The 20139-nt window shown below is 34.8% G+C and overlaps 7 protein-coding genes across 7 annotated transcripts; 2 read left to right on the top strand and 5 right to left on the bottom strand. All coding sequences in view use genetic code 12, as the record gives it.

Annotated features, from left to right (window-relative positions):
- Positions 1 to 446: 446 nt before the first annotated feature.
- VPS27 (ESCRT-0 subunit protein) lies at positions 447 to 2795 on the bottom strand (the record flags this gene model as incomplete). The annotated part of the gene is made up of 1 exon (XM_049323779.1): positions 447 to 2795. One exon carries the CDS (start codon positions 2793 to 2795, stop codon positions 447 to 449), a length of 2349 nt encoding a protein of 782 aa, XP_049180388.1.
- A 444-nt stretch (positions 2796 to 3239) lies between these two features.
- On the bottom strand, positions 3240 to 3980 carry ROT1 (Rot1p; the record flags this gene model as incomplete). Its single annotated transcript, XM_049323778.1, has 1 exon — positions 3240 to 3980. One exon carries the CDS (start codon positions 3978 to 3980, stop codon positions 3240 to 3242), a length of 741 nt encoding a protein of 246 aa, XP_049180387.1.
- Positions 3981 to 4829: 849 nt separating this feature from the next.
- Positions 4830 to 6662, bottom strand: HGC1 (cyclin; the record flags this gene model as incomplete). The annotated part of the gene is made up of 1 exon (XM_049323777.1): positions 4830 to 6662. The coding sequence occupies one exon, from the start codon at positions 6660 to 6662 to the stop codon at positions 4830 to 4832; it is 1833 nt and encodes a 610-aa protein (XP_049180386.1).
- Positions 6663 to 12655: 5993 nt separating this feature from the next.
- KGF56_002536 (uncharacterized protein) lies at positions 12656 to 13690 on the bottom strand (the record flags this gene model as incomplete). Its single annotated transcript, XM_049323776.1, has 1 exon — positions 12656 to 13690. The coding sequence occupies one exon, from the start codon at positions 13688 to 13690 to the stop codon at positions 12656 to 12658; it is 1035 nt and encodes a 344-aa protein (XP_049180385.1).
- Positions 13691 to 16261: 2571 nt separating this feature from the next.
- On the top strand, positions 16262 to 17647 carry NRM1 (Nrm1p; the record flags this gene model as incomplete). The annotated part of the gene is made up of 1 exon (XM_049323775.1): positions 16262 to 17647. One exon carries the CDS (start codon positions 16262 to 16264, stop codon positions 17645 to 17647), a length of 1386 nt encoding a protein of 461 aa, XP_049180384.1.
- A 242-nt stretch (positions 17648 to 17889) lies between these two features.
- On the bottom strand, positions 17890 to 18540 carry ERG2 (C-8 sterol isomerase; the record flags this gene model as incomplete). Its single annotated transcript, XM_049323774.1, has 1 exon — positions 17890 to 18540. The coding sequence occupies one exon, from the start codon at positions 18538 to 18540 to the stop codon at positions 17890 to 17892; it is 651 nt and encodes a 216-aa protein (XP_049180383.1).
- Positions 18541 to 18648: 108 nt separating this feature from the next.
- On the top strand, positions 18649 to 19335 carry KGF56_002533 (N-acetylglucosaminyldiphosphodolichol N-acetylglucosaminyltransferase catalytic subunit; the record flags this gene model as incomplete). Its single annotated transcript, XM_049323772.1, has 1 exon — positions 18649 to 19335. The coding sequence occupies one exon, from the start codon at positions 18649 to 18651 to the stop codon at positions 19333 to 19335; it is 687 nt and encodes a 228-aa protein (XP_049180382.1).
- Positions 19336 to 20139: the final 804 nt, after the last annotated feature.

Genomic DNA, 20139 nt, shown 5'->3' with positions numbered 1-20139 from the left:
GCAACTTATATCTGGGGCAGGTAACAGATAATTAAAGAAATTAAATTAAAGAAAATCTAAAGAAAAACTAAAGAAGAAAAGAAGACAAAGAATTTCAACAAGGTACTTGAAGTATATAAGGAAGAAGGAAGAAGGAAGAAGAGGAGGAAGAAGTCGAAACGTTCAACTAAAAACGGTTTTTTTTTCACTTTTTTTTTTTTTTCTTTTTCCTTTTTTTTTTCTTGAAAAAGTTTTGAGCCCTAAAAAAAAAAAAAAAAAAAAAAAGAGAAAACCAATTAGAAAAAAAAGGATTTAGATTGCTTTGACTTGTATTGTTTTGGGCGAAAAAACATTTCTCTCCATTGCAGTTGGTCCAAAAAAAGAGAGACGGCGGAAAAAAGCCCCCTAAATATCTGGTGGGCCCTTTTTCTCCCTATTTTTTTTTTTTTTTATAATCCTCTAATCCTTTACAAATCAATTAATGGCTCCGGCTCGTATTGTTTCTTTGATTGCTGACTTTCATTGAAAGCTGGCAAGTTTGAAGGAAGTTGTGGCAAATCACCAAAAGTCTTTTGTTTTTCTTGACCATAGTTTGGATCTGGTTCACTCTTGTTCCTTCCAAATTCATTCTCAACCGTCTCTAATGCCGGGTACTTCATAGACGCTTCCTCGTACGCATGTGGTGACAACTTACTTGATGCATGGCGTATAAAAGACTGAACAGGTAATTCATTATTCAAATCTTCTGGCGGAGGAAAATGCGGGAGTGACACAGTGACGTAATCGCTCGATTGACCATTCCTTTCGTTATCACTTTCACTTGACTCAGGTAAATTTTCATTTGCAGGGTAAATTGAGTGTCTCTGACGTGGAACTGCTTCTTCTTCTTGATCTCTTTCTTCTCTTCCTCTTCCTCTTCCTCCTCCTCCTCCTCTTCCTCCCTCCTCGTTGTCCTCGTCTTCTTCTTCTTCTTCTTCTTCTTGCTCCTCATAATTGGGTTCAGTAGGAACGTTGATAGCCTGGCGCAGATTATTCAGTTGCAAATTATAGTTCTCAAATTCAGAGTTTTCTTCTAAAGAAGGCCTGTAATTCTGAGCTAAGTGTGTTGGGTCCGTGGGTATGAATGCAGGGGCGGGAGCGGCAGAGGCGGGGGCGCCGGTGTTGGTGCTAGTGTATGGAATTTCTGGGTACGCTGGGTATGATGTATTCTGTAAACCAAACCCAGTTGCTTGCATACCCATGTTGAGTTTTTGTTCCCAAAACTGATCATACAATCTGGTGATTGTACTCAACTTATTACTCATCTCTAAGAAAGCACTGTACTTATCCATAGCCTGCCTCAATGATTTGTTAACCTTTGGCTTTAACCGTATAATTTGTGAATGTAACTCATTCAAGTTTTCGTCATACATAATATTAGCTCTCTTTTTAGGGTCACTCCGTAGATTGTTCATAAGTGTAATGAATAAATTGATTTGCTCTTCTTCTGCTTGAGAGAGGTCCTGTTGTGCTGGCGGTGGTGATAGTGGCGTTTGTGTTTGTGTTTGTATTTGTATTGCGGATTGTGAGTCAATATTTTGATTATAGCCCAGTCTCAGTGCTGAAGTCTCTGGATGTTGTGGCGGTGGATTGTATACCTGAGCATACCTTGTGTTTACATTTTGACGATTATTGCTAGTAATGGGAACGAAATCAATGTTGTAAAGATCCAGTTCCAGTTCTTGAGAAACCTCTTCTTGGAAAGGGTTTTCAATGGGTTCTGATTCTAGTTTTCTAGGATTAAAAGACTCATATTCCTTTAAGCTTGCTGCTATTGCGGCCTTCATATCTGCATCCTCCTCCTCCTCCTCCTCTTCGTTGTTCTCCTCCTTCTTCCTCCCCTCTTCCTCATTCCTCGCAATTCTTGAAAGTTCTGATCGAGATACTGGCGGTTGAGCATCAATACCAGTATCTCGTAAGCTCAATTCAATAGCTCTCTTTAACTGTTCATCCTCTTCGTCAGCGGCAGTTTTACTTTTCCTAGCATGGGCGGTTGCATTACTCGAAAAATTGTCTCCTCCCTTGTGCTTTTGTTTGGCATAGCAATTATCACACACTCTCACAGGTTCCATGATTCCCAAATTCACCAATTGTGTATTGTTTCCAGAGTGCTGTTGACAGTATACACCTCCGCAAGCACGACAATGATGTTTCCTGTTTAGCATCGAAAACGGGGTGTAGCAAATCATACATGAATCACTATCGATCCAATCTGGTGGAACTTCAGAATCAATGAATTTGCTGCTATCTCCTCCTCGATGTTCATCAGGAACCGACGGAAACTCAAATCCTTCATTTACCAACTCCTGGTATTTCTTCTCAACATAATTCAATTGTAGTTGGTTTTGAAAAAAAACCTTCCACTGCTTGATCAACGATAAAATGAGTTCGCCCACTTTTAATTTGGCTTCATCGTATTTGATAATAGAGTCCTTTGTATTATAATGTACTTTGAAGATGAAATTTACAAAATAATCCATAAACTCTCTAGAACTGATCTCCACAAGAAAAGGAAACCCACAATTCTTGACACATAAGTCAACAAGCTTTAAAGTACTTGTGATTAGATTCGGATTCAGGTATACCAAATTCAACCTTTTTTTCAAACTCCTCATACATGCTTGAGCTGGTAATTTTCTTGATCGAATGAAATCTGTAACGTCTAAAGCTACCCTTAGGTCCAAGTCACCATTAGGAATGGATTCCGAAGTAGCATCTGCAATTTTATTGTCTAACTCGAGTTGTTGCGCAGACGTAGAAGACCCAAACCACGTCATAGTGTTGGTGAATCTATATATATATATAAATCTATATATATATATGAATCTATATGTATGTATGTATGTAAAAAATGTACTGAGAAAATCTATATGAATCACTTTGCCATCATTTTATTTATACCGAAAGTTTAATCTTTTGGCCGGGGGTATGTAGAAAAAGGACAAATGAACTACTACGGGAAAAATCACTTTGTCGCTTTTTCTTTTAAAAAAAAAAAACAACCCAACTACAAGAGTTTGGGTGGAACAACCAAACGAAAAAAATATGGTTTTCCTTCTTATCGTATCAGATATAAAGAACTAACTTATCAAGAAAACTTCAAAACCTTTATTGACCTCTAGATTATACAAAAAAAAAAAAAAAAAAGAGCAAAAATGGGACCATGCTTGTATTGATTTTTTCTTCTTCTTCTTCTTCTTCTTCTTCTTTTTTTCTTTTTTCTACTTTAAGAACATGTAAGAAGATGCTAATCCTAAACATACAACACTAATCCACCAGTATTTATCAAAAGACTCGGTAGAGGTCTGCCTTATAGCATTGGTTCTATACTGGTTTTCCAAAGAACGTTTGATTTTGTTTCTGGTGGAACCTAATGCTGAATCGGTTTCAGAAGCAGCATCTGTGGGATTTAAAGCACTTGTGGGTAACATTAAAGGAGGTTTATAGGCCAAATACAATGGCTGCATCTTAGATCCGTCAAATTGATATATTTGTAAAGTCCATCTTCCGTGATATGGGTCAACATATCTTTGGAAAGTCTTAAACATAGTAGCTTGCACATATCTAGTATATGTTGACGTATTTGGATCCTCTTGGTTACATGGATCACTTAGCAACTGTCTTCCGTCAACTGCAATAGGAGTCAACACAACAGAGCCGTTTGCCAAAATTTCGTAACTTCCGTGTTGATAAGTAACGGATGCAACAGGACATGAATGGTTTTTAGGGTTTCCAACAACTCTATATAATGCCTCTTCATAATGGCCATCTTTGGTGAATGAATATGAGATTCCTGGTAAATCCGGTTCCACAAGCAATTCGTCTACTGGATCATAAAAGCCTGGTCCTGTGAAAACTGTGTTGGATTTCGAAGTCCAAGTACCTTCCAATTCGTCCATGGAAGGATCGGCAGATATGAGCAGCACAAGCGTAAGTAGCGAAAATATGACTCGAGATAGCATGTGGTGCGCTTTGTATGATTATAAAGGAATATGCGATAACTATGGGTTGATTGGGGGGGAGAAATCCTTATGATAAAGTTGCTTTTCTGGTTTCTAGTTCTGATGTCTTAACTTTTTAGTTCCTGGTTTCTAGTTCTGGTGGTCTTAACTCCTAGTTCAGTTCCTAATTTCTTCCTCTCAAGATAGCAACACGTAAAACTTTAACCAAATCACAATCCTTTCTGATATGACTGTATGCTATAAAAGTTAGATATGAATGGGTTTAATATGTCTTGGGGAGAAGGATGTTTAAAAATAATGGGTTTTTTTTTTAAACAATCTTTTCATTTTTCTTTCTGGTCTTTTTTTTTTTTTTTTTTTTTTTTTTTTTTTTTTTTTTTTTTTTTTTTTTTTTTTTTTTTTTTTTTTTTTTTTTTTTTTTTTTTTTTTTTTTTTTTTTTTTTTTTTTTTTTTTTTTTTTTTTTTTTTTTTTTTTTNGGTTTTTTTTTTAAAAAAATTTTTTTTTTTTTTTTTTTGTTTTTTTTTTTTTTTTTTTTTTTTTTTTTTCTTTGGTGTCTCGTTGGTCTAATATTAAACTTATATAAGCGGTGCTTTTATAATTACATAATAAATATAAACAGAGATTAGAATAAAACAATTTTGTTTATAAAAAAAAAGATTGATTTGTACATTAAACGACATTAACAAAAAACGACATTTTGTTTCTATTAACAACTTTTTTTTTTGGTTTTCCCAGTAAAACTAATTATGAAGTATGGGCTAAGGTATGCAAAAGAAAAAAAAAAAATATTAAACCATAAAGCATTACAACATTATATTAGCGAGATGACTTTTCCTTCCTACTTCTTCTCAATGCTCTCTCAGATGTCCCATTGAGCCATGAAACCTCTTAGAGTAAGCATAGGGACTTTCATTTTCTGTATATGGAGTATTACTGTTACTACCTTGAATAATGATATTTGGCCCTGGTCGATCAAATAAATCGTAACCATTTTTATACGTATGAATCGAAGACACAATACTTGCTTGTGATGAGGTTATTTTGTTCGACTCTGACATTTTATTGGGAGTAACAGTAGTAGTTGAAACCTTGTAAGGTTGCGGCGGGTGATAGTAGTGGTGAATATGCAATGAAGAACTATGGTTGTTGAATTGTTGTTGTGGTGGCATCTGTTGTCCGCCAGAATTAGTTGGCGTGGCTGTTTGATATGAATAGTTGTGCACCAGCTGCGGCTGAAGCTGCACCATGCTTGTTACATTATTAAATAATGGCGAGGGATAAATTTTTTTTCCTCGAATGTGATTTGGCGAGTGTGTGAAAGTAGACTTGGTGGTGGATACTGTTGTAGGTGAGTTATATGTTGGCGATACATTGTTGGATCCAGGAGATTCTGAAGATGAGAACGAGGAAGATCTTGATGAGCGATGTGAGACTATTGTGGGGTAAGTTGGCATTGCTGGATTATTTGTCGATGACGATGCTGATGCTGCTGTTGTTGCTGATGCTGATGCTGCTGCCGATGTGTTTGTCCCAGTTGACGTCATCATGGGTGTACTAACTGCACTAAACTGGTAACAAATTTGTTGATACAAAAACCGTGGTCCTCTAGTGTTAAACAATTTCACCAAGAAATCGGAACTGTTCAAGATAGCCTTGATTAAGCTTCTTTTGATTAGCCTATACCTGTTCATATCAAACTTAATAGGTTGCAAATCATCGGAGTCTAGTAAAGTTTGATAATTGCCATTTGTTGGACTTAATTTAAAGACCTCGTTAATCAAATCGAGACATACTTGTCCCAACTCAACAACATTCACGTCAATTAATTCATGTGAATATAATGAAGCATAGCTGATGTATTCTTTAATCTTGAAAAATTCATTGCTTGCAAAAGCTTCTTCTTGGTTGATAATGCAAAATTCGTGACTGCTAATGATAAATTCTTCAATAGAAGGATCATTGAGACTCCACTCTAAAGTGTTCAATACGTGCACTTCCATTTGTTTAAACATTCCCAGATCATATTTACATTTAGCACCACATAATTTGACCAACTCGTGTAGTTTGGGCAATCTGAATCTTTCTGTAGGGCCAAGATACTTGCCACCGGAGCCGTATCCCAAATCGGCAATTGTCTTGAAGTTCTTGACGCCAATTTTGTCCAAATTAGTCAAATTAACAAAATGGTTATTACCACCTACTATTTTACTTGCAATCCATAAACAAGTGGTAATGATTAGTTGTGATTGTTCCAATAGCACAATTCTTTTGGAGCAATATCTATCAAATAACTTAATAGCTTTGAAAAATACAAAGGGGAGGATCTTCAACCTAACCGACATTTTGAGTAAAAAATCAATTAATTTCAAACGAATAGCAAACGTTAGGTATGGCTGTTCCTTATACAATTGTAAATTTGGTCTGCTTGACAATATTAGATCAACCATAGCATCATAGATGTCCAAGTCATATTCAGAAAAATTTTGTTTATGTATTCTGATTTCAGATTCATATAGTTCTTGTGGGTAGTTTACTTGCTTAAACTGCTTTGTCTGTGGTGGTTCAGTCTTCATGATTTTTCGCAGCGTTAGACATTCAAATTGTGATGGTGCTAACCTTTGTTGTTTAATGTGATTAGGCCTTGTGGAACTTGGAGTCAAGGGTCTAGTGACGTTTATCATTGAATGTAGTATGAGTATATTGAAGTTGAGGTCTGATTAGCAGGTTTATCAATAGATCTAGCTGTAGGGTCTTTTGAAAAGTCAAAGCCTAGTAATGATGTTATATCGTGCCTACTTTATATTTTAGAAGTGAGACGGTAAATTTTCGTTAAGTCCTGGTGTTAAAGCCCGGTATTGGTGTTTTCGCCTTGGTGGGGGGGAGGATGAAGAAGAGGAAGAGGAAGAGAACGAGGGGTGGGGTAGAAAGTGGATCAGTATCGTTTCTCGACCTTTTGGTAAGATATAGACTATAAAGTTTTCCCTTCTTGTAAGTACGAATTCGACCTACGAATAAACATATATATATACATATATATATATATCTATTTAATATTTACCCTGGAAAAATGGGAGGAGCAAAGTTTATTATAATGATACCTCTATTAAATTTGTCTATAATTATTTAAAAGCTTGTCTAACTTCTAGAAGCTAATTCTAAAGTAGTCATGATCGTCACCCAATTAATACTTATTTATGATTGATTTTTCGCAGTTGGTAAAGCTAAAAATTTTGAACTTTATTTTAACTTATACATATAGATATATTGTTCTCTTTTTGTGACTCTTTCCAATTACAACCAAAATGGAAACCAATTCCCATCAATTACACGTCATAAATGCAATTTCTGTAAATATTCATAAATATACTGGTAAACCTGAAATAGAGGGCATGATATTACTATTACTGCCACTCATCAAATTATTAAAAGGATTTTTCTACCGAGTTACGAGGTGAAAATAAAGTAAAAGAAAGGAAAAAAAACGGTATTAAAGTTTCATTTTGCAATTCTTTGTTTCTTCATTTCGAAAAATAACTTTATTTTCCATTTTTTTTTTTACTGCCCTGAGGAGGAGTATTACAGTGTCCTTTTTGTTTTGTAAGCTTCAGGTTCTATTGTTGAGTTCAGTTCATTTTGTGTCTTCTTACCTGCTTGTTGTCTTTGTTTGTACCATATTGGATATTGTGTGCTCTTTTGACAGTTAAGGTATATTATTATATTTTGCCTGTGCAGTGGAAACAGTGAGGCGATGTTACGAATCAGAAAAAAAAAAGGGCCCCTTGTCTAAAATTTCTAAATGCCGTGCGGCTCAGAAATGAGCTGCAAAAAAAAAAAATACTAATACACATATACCAACACGCAGGTTGTTTTTCTTTCAAAAGAGTAAAACCAAATAACAAATCTAAATAGGAGTTAAACCAAAGTTTTCGTTTAAGCTACCTTATCAAACTTTGTCGGGTTTTGTAATACACCTTTTCCCAATTTTCCTTGTTACTTGTTACCATTGGATTGTTTTTTTTTTTAGTTAAATCTTTACTTTTTTAGAATATTTGCTTTTGAATGGAACCGATATTCTTTCATTTCTACATTTTGCGACATAAAATTATAAAGCTCATTGTTCATAATTCAAATAAACATCCCATACCCTACCTTGCGAGTTTTTTAATTTCATTTGAAATTTTTCATTTCTGCTACATGATGACGTATCAACTAACCAACAACCATTCATCTAAATCATTTCTAGAAACATGATCAATTGAAGGTGAAAATAGAATAAACCTAATACTTCTTCACCTACTCTTACCAAAAACTCATTGAAGTCTAGTACTCTTCTTTTTGCCTTCCATGGTCGTCTTGTACCTTCGTATCGGTACATTTTCTGTGTAACTAAACAAATACTAATATTACTATCGTCTAAGAAACAACCCGCCGCATCTGTGTGTTCACAGTTTTTGTACGCTTACGCGCGATTTTTTAATTGACCAACAATACAGTTGACTTTTTGCATTAAAAAAAAAAAAAGATACTATTGACTAGACTGATTTTCCTCGAGTAAAAGCGGGTGAGAAAAATAAAACCCACCCCTTTGGTAAGATCTTTCTTGATCCTGTAATAGGGTGAGTCCAAGTCATTTTTTATCTATGTTTCCACTACCACACTATTATATACAACTCTATTTTGGGTGAATACTATTTAATATCGGTAGCAGTTTTTGGATTATGTGATATTAGTGTAGCATTCGATTATATAGAGAAAAAAAAGCTAGTTAATATTCAGTATAGATGGATATTCCATTAAAATCCTTTTTTTTCCTTTTCTAATTAATTATGTAATCAAAACTAATCAGCCATTAAAAACACTTTTTTAGACCATGGTAATTTCAATTACTAACTGAAAAGTAGCACAAGAACGATATAGAAATACATTTCTAGGTAAAAAAAAAAAAAAAAAATGGTGTGTCCCCTTCTCTCCCCTGAGGAAAAAAAAAACAACAACCAACCAGACCAGGGTTCTCTCAGCGCATGGCATTAATGCAGGAACTAATCCCGAGGCTCATAATTAATCAACTGCCTAGGGACGTGCAAGAACTAAACAACAATTTTTTATTTTTTCAGCTGTCGTCTATCTTCACATCATCCTAGACTTTCTTAACCAAATGTACATGTAGCTATGGTTATAATACACATAATGACACATATTCCACTATGGTTAGATTCTCATCTGTTCTTAAACTTATGGGGAGGAGGAGAGAACGGGGGAAGGTGAGGGCTGAGTGCGTCTTTCTTCGTCTTTAAACATCTTATTATAATCATAACTTGATCTCCATTTTGTGATATCGTATCAACTAATTAGTATCTGGTGGTCTTTAGATATGTATATTTTGTACCAAAATATCTATACACGTTTATATGCAGAAGCGTAATTACTCTAGTAATACTATTATTGTTCATCCCCTAACCACAAAAAGTTTTACAATCATTGTTCATCTCATGTTTCCTAAACGTTACTTCTTGTAAATTTTTGGGCCAATTGCACTCGTGTGTATCACGAGAAAAAAAATAATAAAAATAAAACAAGTAGTTATGTGCGATAAGAGTTACAAACGTTTTAATAAAGTTTTGTTTCTGGATTAAAATCGAGGATTTTCTTTTGGACAAACCAACCTATTTCGGATCTTAGAATTGTGTTTCTCTTCTAAATCCGAAGCTTATCTCGACTGAAGAGAAGTGGAAAAGAAATAGTAGGGAAATGAAAACTTAGAGAGAGAGAGAGAGAGGGGGGGGGAAGGTCAATAAACTCACAGTTTTGCTTTCAAACCCTGTGCTTAGTCATTTTTCATCCTCAGATTCAATATCCAATATTTTTGAAATAAAATCATCATCAACTTTGGGATGATGATGCCAATACGTTCCTTTTTGTTTACAAGTTTTAGTCTCCTTGATAAAATGTTTCAGAGATATTATTAAAGTAGATCCCTCATTAATCTGAAAAATTGGGTACCCCCAAAAAATAAGTTTATAGATTACAATTTAACACATAAGTATATACCAGAAAATATTTCTACAGAATGACAAAGAAAAGGGGGAAAAAGGGACAAATCTGTTTTGTTCATTGAGCCAAAAAAAAAAAAAATGGCAAATAAGTTTAAAAACTTCAGTTTCCGCTAAACCGTTAGAACATCGCTTCACTCTAGTTGATATTTGTGCTTCCTTTATTAAAGCTATTAACTTACTATCATTATCAATACTGTCAAATCATTTCTTTTTTGCACCATTCGTTGTCCTTTTCTTCTTTTTCTCTCTCGTATATGGTAGTCGATGATCACGTGACAGAACCCATACAAGAAAAAGAATGAAGAAAAAATTTTCGTTAAAGGTTTTGACACTCAAATATCTTCTTTGAATCCAACATACAAAAAAAAAATATTACATATGAAAGAAATGTCGCTGGCGATGAGTAACGAAATGTTACCAATGAAAATGAGACTAGCATATTTTGTAAAATCAAGGTGGTATCAATGTGGATTTGTGGTTTCCAGGGAAAAAAATAAAATAATATAAAATAAGCTTGAAAAGCTTAGCCACAATTGTCTTGATTTTTCCTTTTTTTCTTTTTTCTCTCCTTTTAATGCGCTCGATCTGATATTGACAGTGTGAAAAAGTCCCTTCAGACAGTGACAATTTAACTCCAATTATTTTTTTCATCTTTGAAACCTTTGGAATTCATCAGTTTGATTCCTCCACTAGTGAATTTCACAAGTTTCATAATCAGTTTCATCATCAGTTTCATCATCAGCATTCAAAAAAAAAAGAAAAAAAAAGTAATCACAATCTTCAACGTCTTGAAAGAATTGAAGTCAGCCTGTAAACGTTTTGTCATCATCAAAATCCAAAAACTTATAAACAATTCATAAAATTAATAAATTCTTGATGAACTCGGTTCATTCCAACTGGTTAGTTATATTGTACCCCCCCTCCTACCCTCTGCCGTATTTCTTGGATGAGTCTCTATCACATAAGGGGAATATGTCGCTTGTCTCCTGCTGAAAGATGTATCACCTCCTTTGGACCAGTTTCTTTATAGATTCGTGTAATCAAAATCTCCCCAAAAGCTCTATAAGGGGCAACTAATCTTGGTTTCAACAAAAAAATAAAGACCAAGAATCTATGTCTTGTACTACAATTCTGATATCTCTTACATCAAAACACTGACGTCTAGATTTATATAATCTTTATTTGAAACAAACCAAAAACATCAATATTCATTTCATTCTTGGTAGCACTGGATCTAACGACTATTGTCGTGAGACCATAGTTCGAAGCAACAATTTGCAAACATTTCCTTGGGGGAAACAAATTCGTGAGTTATTGATCCACTGTTTGCATACTTTCCCTCCCTCCATTCAATTAATAGTCTAAGTCCCTTGAATTGAAGCAGGGGTATTCAAGAATCTTTGACTTTTAAAAATAACATACCCACTGTAATCAATTATAGAATCCATCCATGCCTTGCTCAAACAAAAATTATACAAAAAATGAAATTGTAAATTGCCCTTTTAGTTCCCTTATTTCGCCAATTCAAATCGCATCGAGGGTTGACTAAAAGAAAGAAGAAAAAAAAAACACAAATAGTACTCTCCAGTATTGCTCATCGTTTCGCCTCAAGCTAAGGACTTTAAGATATGTAAATGTGTAAAACTTGGTAAATGGTAGCGTTGATACACTATGTTGGAAAACAGATGAAAACAATCGAAACAATTTATCTAAGAAATGGGGTGGGAAAGAAAGCGAAAAAGAGTACTTCTTAAAAAAAAAACATGGTCAGATTTACTGATATCGTCGATAAAGGTTTATTCTTTGCAAAAAGAGATTTGTGGGCACAATCTTAAATGTATGGAGGTGTAAAAAAAGGGGCATTCTGATGTTTCTCGGAATAATTCCATTCTTCTTTTTTTTAGCTTCTTTGCAGAATGTTTTAAAGAGATTGAACAACTTCTTGAACAAATAAGAAAAACAAGGCGAGATGTGGGACTGAAAAGTTGATAGGTGGTTTTTTTTTGAGTTTTACTGTCAATCACATTAGATCTCAATTAGTCAGAAAGCCAGTCATATAAAATGTGGTAAATACTCAATTTTGATGTTATACGTCAAAAGTTAGTCATAACACACCCTGCCTCTTTTAAAATATTTTTTGTCCACCCCCCCAGTTACATCATTAAAATAAATCTAAAAAGCGGAAAAACTTTCAGAACTTTTAGAGGGCACAATTGGTTTGGTTCCACAATTATGGAAGGTTTCGTTAAACAATTGATCAATATTTGTATCTATTCCATGACAACTATCCTGAAATGTCAATTTTCTACAAAACTGGCAAGGTACAATACTAAATGTTGTCAATTATTTAGTACAGGTGTATTATCAATGCTTAATACATTTGAAACTTGAGAATTGATGCAAAAGAAAGAGAAAAAAAAATAAAAATATAGGTGATTAGTGGCAATTGCATCAGGGATGTTAGTTAGCAAAATATATATATATATATATATATATATATTGAGTTTGTCTATGATAGGGTAAAGGAGAGAGGAAATTGGGAGGGAAGGGGGTTATGTATCTACATTTAGCTCTTCAGATTATTCAGTATCATTTTCATTATAGCAAATCAGTTTTTTTCCTCAAAGGGCATCCATTGTATAATCGTACTCAATACCAGGAGTAACACTAGCTAAGAATTTTAGAAAAATAATCAAATACTGATCGACTCTGATCTCATCATCTTCGTCTTCTTTGGGAGCTACATCAGCCGGATGTTCTCCGATAGATAAACACCTGATATTCTCTGTTATGTCGGGTTTTGCTTTCTTCAGTCGCTGGTGTTTCATTAAAACCTTCATGACAGATGCGTGCTTACAAGGATGAATCGAAACTGACGTCGTGTTGTATGCAACGGGTAAGTTCTCAATGGTTGCGGTTTTATCTTTATAGTCCGAGTTTATATCTTCGAACATTTGCTTTGGTAATAATGGAATCCCATTGGAGTCAAATCCAACAAGATACATCTTTGGAACACGATAAGAGGTTGAGTATGTGATATACAAATCGTACTTTCTCAACTTCTTATCTGAATTATTGACAATATCCAAGTCGTCAAAGTCATCGTTACCATCACCGTCGTCGTAGTCGTCGTCGTCGTCACTATTGTTGTTGTTGTTGTTGTTGTTGTTGTTGTCATTTAATTCTTCATTCCCCTCGGCATTTTCGTCTATCAATTCATCAATATCATTTACTTCAATTGCTTTCTGTGGATCCAGAATCTCGCCTGTTCCCATTTCACTAGAGGACTTGGGACACCTTATCCAGCCATAATCTTCGTCGTCTGGGAAACCTGGAGATGCATTGCCTTCCTCCTTCTTCCCAACCACAAGATCTCGATCTTCAAAATCTGTCTCAATCTCTTCCTCATAATAGTTAGCGGCTCGCTGATTACTAGGTACATGTTTGGTTACCAATACTTGTTTTTCCTTTGGTAAAAACAGTTTTTGAAGATTCTTGGGGCAACTTGCCCATTGCCATGTGGGGAACTTGTACACCAAGTAGTCACCAGCTTCAACAAACTCTTCGGGGCTTATCTCGCCTGTTGTCAAAAAGTTTGACGTATGATTTATTGGTGTAAGATATTCTCTAAGAGAGGACAATTTGGATCTCAACATAACAAATACAATATGGTTTTACTCTTACTTTTTCGTCAGCAGGGTTTGATGATTAATCTGGTTCTTAATTCTTTTTTTTTTTTTTTTTTCTTTTTTATCTTATCACACATATTTGGTTTCTCTTCGTGATTCTAATTATCTTTCTTTTTTTTTATCAGCTTTAATGCAAATAAAATGTAGTTACCACGCTACCATATTCCATTACACAGTGAGTGAGCTTGATTGAGTTTAGTCAATCAAGCTCACTCACTGTGTATCTAAAGTATGTGTTGGTCGATCAGTTCTTGAGATGTTCCGTCTTGTTCTTTTTACAGGTTACTTTGAGGTTCCTTGCGGTAATCAGAGCTCTAAGTTGTTTTTTTTCTTTTTTTTTTTTCCCCGGCTTGAACTGGATATCAGTCTAAAGGTGTAGAGATCAAAATTATTGATTTTGGAGATATTGTGGAAAGAGCTTATATAAAGTAAAGAGTAAACTATATAAAAGATTGAGGCCAAGAAGATACACCCATGTATTAATGAAGTGTAAGCTGTAATCAGTTTTCCTCTACTTATTAACTTGTTACAATCTGTCACTGGTAACGATTTATCACCTATTGTAAATATGAGCTGAAAAGAACTGACGCATTAATTGTCGTTAGTTGTTGATTGGTCTAAAAGAAAGAAACGAACCCTAATTTCATCTACTTTTCAAAATACGGATACTATTTCCTAAAGTCTACAGTTTATCATCATCAAGGAGTACTTTTTTTTTGCCTTGTTTTGATGTGGGGGCCTGATTTCAAGATATAGCCGATGGGACATTTTCAAATGATACAAGATTATATTATTGTCCATGTGAAACTACATATATATATATATATATATTAAGTTACTATCATTGTTACAAAAGCAGAAACACCAAGTTTTGCTGAGCATATTGTGCAATTTATTCAGATGCTTTCATCCCCCCCCTTATTCTTAGATGCCACCGCCATTTGTCCATAAACGGAGCCTTGATTACAATGAAGCGAGCAAAAGTAAATAATAAAAATTGGAAATTACATCACTTGCTTCTTGAAATCACTTTGATCACATTGAGTAGATACTGCAAACCGAAATGCAAAGCATTAGTCAGTATTTTACCCGCAACAGAAGAGACGAAAATGTAAACACTAACGAGCGAAGACATAAAGAGATGAATAAAAATAATAAAAAAAAGAAAAATAATAATAAAAAGAAACCTCAATCTTAAATAAATATACGTGAAAAATAATTTTTTGTTTTCATTCATATTTTCCCCGGTGTTTTCATCTCGAGTCAGTTTTTGATAAAAACGTAAATAGAGATATCGAATATCAAAAGAAGAGAGAGTGATGTAAGCAAGTATAACTGGTTCAGATGAAGGAAAGACAGGGACAGATAATTGGACAAAGTCACCAACTCTACCATCAATTTTTGCCAAGTCTCCTTGAATGGTCCCCGTCTTCCACTTCCAAAACCACTTTCCTTTCTTTTCCATAGTACTTTGTATTTGCAAGTTCTAATTTCGCTTGGCGAGCTACTAATGTAAGCCTGAATTATATTCGATTAAACCAACATTTCAAGGGTCGAATAAAGAGCATCATCTTTTTTCATCCATTTTTTGGTTTCTCTTTGTGTCACAAGTTTCCAAAAAAAAACGCGTCCACCTTTATAGTGCAAACCAAAAATCTTATACGCGGTACGTCTGCTACTGTTGAGGAAAAGGCCCCTCCAGGAAAAAAAAGCCAAACCTGGAAATAACGGTCCCAACTGTATAAATCTTAGGCTTGAGCTCTTATGTACACACGAAGCAGATTTGGTTTGGTTCGGCATTTTTTTTTTCTTTTTTTTTTTTGTTTTGGCGAGTTTATTTGTAGCACCAACAAAATGTATTCTCATTATTTGTAAAGCCTCCCCTCACCCCTTAATCTAACCTCTTCATTCCATTTTTTTTCGGTTCCTCGTATAATCGCTACCTGTTATGGCATCAACTCACTCGTCAATCTCTATCTAAAACAAAGACGTGAAATATTGGTAGATGACTCGTTTTGGAGTGCGATTCAACTTTTTTTTTTATGTTTTCGTATTTTGTTTTGATAGATTCCAAATTGAGTAAACATGAACAGTGGAACAAATTAATTTTCCATTAACACAAAATAAAGATCACATTAATTATGATAGATTGAGTAACAATACACCCTCTCCTACTTTGCAGTACGCCTACTTTACTCTACTGTAATTCTGCTATACCTTAATTTACTTTACGCGGCCAAAAAAAAAACTACACTTGGATTGATTGAATTGGGAAAGTGTATGTTTTTTTGTTTTTGTTTTTCTTTCTTTTTTTTTTTTCCATTTTTTTCAATTCATAAGCTATGTCATATAGCTTTTCAACTTCTTTAAAACCTTCAACAACACAACATCTTACTTTTAAAGCAGCTACTTCTTCTACAATAAGAACAAGGTAATTGAACAATTGGAGGCTAGCATCAGAACCCCGGCTTCCACCAATTGAGAAAGAAAGAAAAGAGAGTACCTCCCGAAAAAACAAACGCCAAACGCCAGAACTCAATGTCAGTCGCGACAAATAGAGTAGCTTTCTCAACAATCAGAGATACTCAATTAAACTCTTCAACACCACTAGTTGATAGGAAATCAAAGCTACATTACCAATCTGCAGATAATTCTAGTCGTCTAATATCACTCACACCACGTAAATACAGAAAGACAGGAGTTCCTGACCTCATATCGAGATCTTTTTCGATTGAAAAATCTGGTACATATTATGATAAAAGTATTTCCTCCACGTTGAAATCCAAAAGTTTTGCCAGCCATCATCATACTCCAGTCTCTTCACCGGAAAACTCATCAACTTTGCATTTGAAATCCTCACTTTCAACATTCAAAAACGATGTAGCTGGCTTAGCTGCAACCAAATTGAAATTGAAATTGCAATTTGCCCTTCATAAGGTTAAGCAAAATAAAATAAAGGGCGAAATAAGCAAAGTAAACACCAACAAAATGAAAGTTTCAAAGCCAACTTCAAACTTGTATTTTTCTAGGAACCAGAAACAACAAACTCCCATTGTATCGCCACATAATGACTTACCATTGAGAGCTTCTGCTTTTGCCTTTTTGCCCACACCACCAGAACAAGTACCGGCCCGCCACAATTTCTACACCAATTCAATCAATGTCAATTTGCAAACAAAAAATAAAGCAGCGTTTTCTAGTGCTTCATTATCAAAAGTGGCCTCAAACAAAACCGGGAAAAAATATCAAAAATTAAGGTTATTCCAAATAAAGAAGACAAGTGTCTATTATTCAGGTTCACAACGAAGATTGCCTTTGACTAATGAAAAACAACAACAACAAGAACAACAGCAAGCTGCGCCAGCAATTGATTCAACGTCCAATCTACTCTTGTTTTGCCAACCCACAGTGACAGATGATACACATAAGAAGAAAGAGGGCATTTCTACAGCTTTTCCCAATATTTTACCTTCTCTAAACTTGCGTTCACGCCTGGCAGAATCCTCTTTTGCAAACCAAACTCCCAATTTACCCTCCATCAATAAAATTTTGAAAACACCTTTGAAACGTGCAAATATGTCGAGATCTTTTAGATTTCAACAGTCGTTTAATAATGCCGCGCCCACAGTAATTGCATCACGAACCCCCACCCTTGCTGATGAAACGACGATAGACGAAGACAACGACATGACCTTATTGCAAAATACAACATGTCAAAATTCTACCATTGATCAAATAGATGAAAACACTACAATTAGGAACAAAGACGATGGTATAAAGGATGATGAAGATGAACAAGAAAACGAAAGCGACGGGTATAAAAAATCTGTCCTAGATTCTTCTCCCATCACCAACCATCTTGGAACTCCTAATAGTAGAAGTGTCGCCAAATCCTTACTACAATTAGGAGGACACAGAATGTAAAAGGACTCCTAGATTTCATCACCATACGTTGACAGGTATTCATTACTCTTTTTTTTTTCGATTCATTAAAAAATGTACAATTAATGTTATTACAAATTACATCTTGAAAAATATAAAGAAAAATTATTATAGATTATGACAGTTACTTGTATAGTATGTATATTAAAAGAGAGACGTTTGCAAGCATATTTATGCAAAAATATCCCTTTTCTTTTTCCCCTCTCCCTTCTTTTTCTTGTAACCTAAAACTTACCATTTAATAAATTTCTAATCATGTCCTTTGCTGTGTAATACGAAGTCAAGTAAAATGTATGGAAGTCCAATGTCGAACTTAAGGTATCCAAAAAGCCAAATGGTAACATAGCTGGAACCCACCCTTGAGCCAACTCTAAAGCGAAAGATTCTCCAGGCATCATGTACTGCTTGACATGTCCCTTTGGCAAGTGGTGTTGATCGCCTGGCTTGTAAACTTCAGGCTCCAATTTACCAGGATACGCGGCTCTTTGCTCTCCAGTTAAAATTGTAAAGTAATCGTCAGCGAAATGAACACCCGTATGACCTTCTGTTCCAACTGCTGTGCCGAAAAATATCAAATATTCAGATATAGACGCATGCAAAATAGTCATTTGGCCCATCGCACCACCAGCGTTATTGTAAAACCAATGGTCGAAATTCAAATCATTAATCAAACCGGGATATGCCTCCTGAAGTTTAGGCGTGAGGTCAATCATAATAGCGGTCGCATTACCCTCGGGATGGTTCTGTAAAACTTCTTGGACTAAGGTTTGAAGTACTGCCTTGTCAAATATATAGTTTGTTGGCAACCATGTATAGAATAGATGGTTAAAAACATACCAAACAATTGGTATGACTAACAAAAATATCTTCATCATAGGTTTTTTCTTCAATAGAAAAGATAAGAAACACCAAGATGGGAGGGGGAATATCTCATTGATATAAATTTTTCACCCATCGCATATATATGCACACAACACAAAATAATGTTTTTCCAACACAAACGATCGTTTAAACTTTCGAGCAACGCCAATAATCCAGGTATATATACTCAAATGGCAACACTTTTGGTTTGCACTGGTGCTACAATCACATTTGAGGCATTGGTAAAACAAGTCTTGAAACCGGACTTTGTTAATCTTTTGATTAAACTGGGTGTCACGAAATTGGTTGTACAATATGGCAATGAAATACGAAACAACACGCACATAAGCCAGCAGTTGTTCCAAAAAACGATTTTGGAAAACGGTCTTGTCTCCATGCTCAATTCTGAGCTAGAAGAAGGTACAAATGGTATGGTGAGCAGCTTTTCGCGGAACGGCTTCGAATTAGTTTGTTTCCCATTTTCTCCAAATATTAATGATTACATTGACCAAGCAGATGTGATAATTTCACATGCAGGAACTGGATCTATAATTGATTCGCTATATAGAAACAAAAAATTGATAGTTGTTGTGAATGAAAGTTTGATGGATAACCATCAAGAAGAAATTGCAAGGGAATTTGTCAATAGTAATTACTGTCTTCGGTTTCGTTACAGAGACTTGCTTAGTGAGGCCTTTAGCACAATTTTGCATGACCTTTTGAATAATAACATCACTTTACAAAAGTTTCCAAAGAAAGATGGTCGAGTCTTGGAGACAATCATTTCTGAAGAGCTCAAAGGCAAATGACACACAGAAGAAAGAGAAGGAAAATGAAGGGCATAACTCAGTACTGATAACAATTATTGCTTCACTTGTCTATTGCTCTTGTTTTGCACTAACCCATTGCTCTTTGTTCCCCTCCCCCCTCATATTAGCAATCTCCACTAATCAAGTATAGAAATATTTCAAGAGTCGTGCGATTCAACCAACGACAAAAAGGAAAAAATTGAAAAATTAAATCTTTACTATGGTCTTCCAAACTACAATACTTTCTCTTCATATCTGTACTGTTCAAAGAATGTTCAACTTTTTGCAGTCCTTTGCGTTTTCATCGCGACCAGTACTATTTCAACAATGCAAAACCAATATCTCACAAGTAAGGAACAAAATGAAGTCACACAAAGCACTCACAAATCGTCTAATAAAAAGAGCTAATGGTGGTGTAAAGAGAAAGCATGCAGGAGTCAATCATGGAAACGGAGAGTTTAGTACGGCTTCTATGAAACATCTTCGGGGAATGCTATTTATGCTGAAGAAAGGCGGCTACTTGAAAAAGATGTTACCTCATATCTAGCATATAAGTAGGGAATGATAGAAATTATACTGTTGTGTAGATGATGACAAAATTTTATCTATAGAGTCTTTTACCTATTAACGCTTGTACATATGTTTATTTTTTTATATATATATATATTTAATAATTAGGTTCTGTTTTCTCAATTTTTTGGGTACTTAATTTTTTGGGTACTCCATTGCCCAGTCGTCAAGTCCCTGCTTAAAACGGTTGTTGGGAAATAATGATAATTAGTCTTTAAGGAAATGGCAGTAGGG

This window comes from Candida oxycetoniae, assembly GCF_023343755.2.
Source record: "Candida oxycetoniae strain CBS 10844 chromosome Unknown scaffold57, whole genome shotgun sequence".
Taxonomy (NCBI): Eukaryota; Fungi; Ascomycota; class Pichiomycetes; order Serinales; family Debaryomycetaceae; genus Lodderomyces; species Lodderomyces oxycetoniae.
This window is presented reverse-complemented; position numbering and strand designations above follow the sequence as displayed.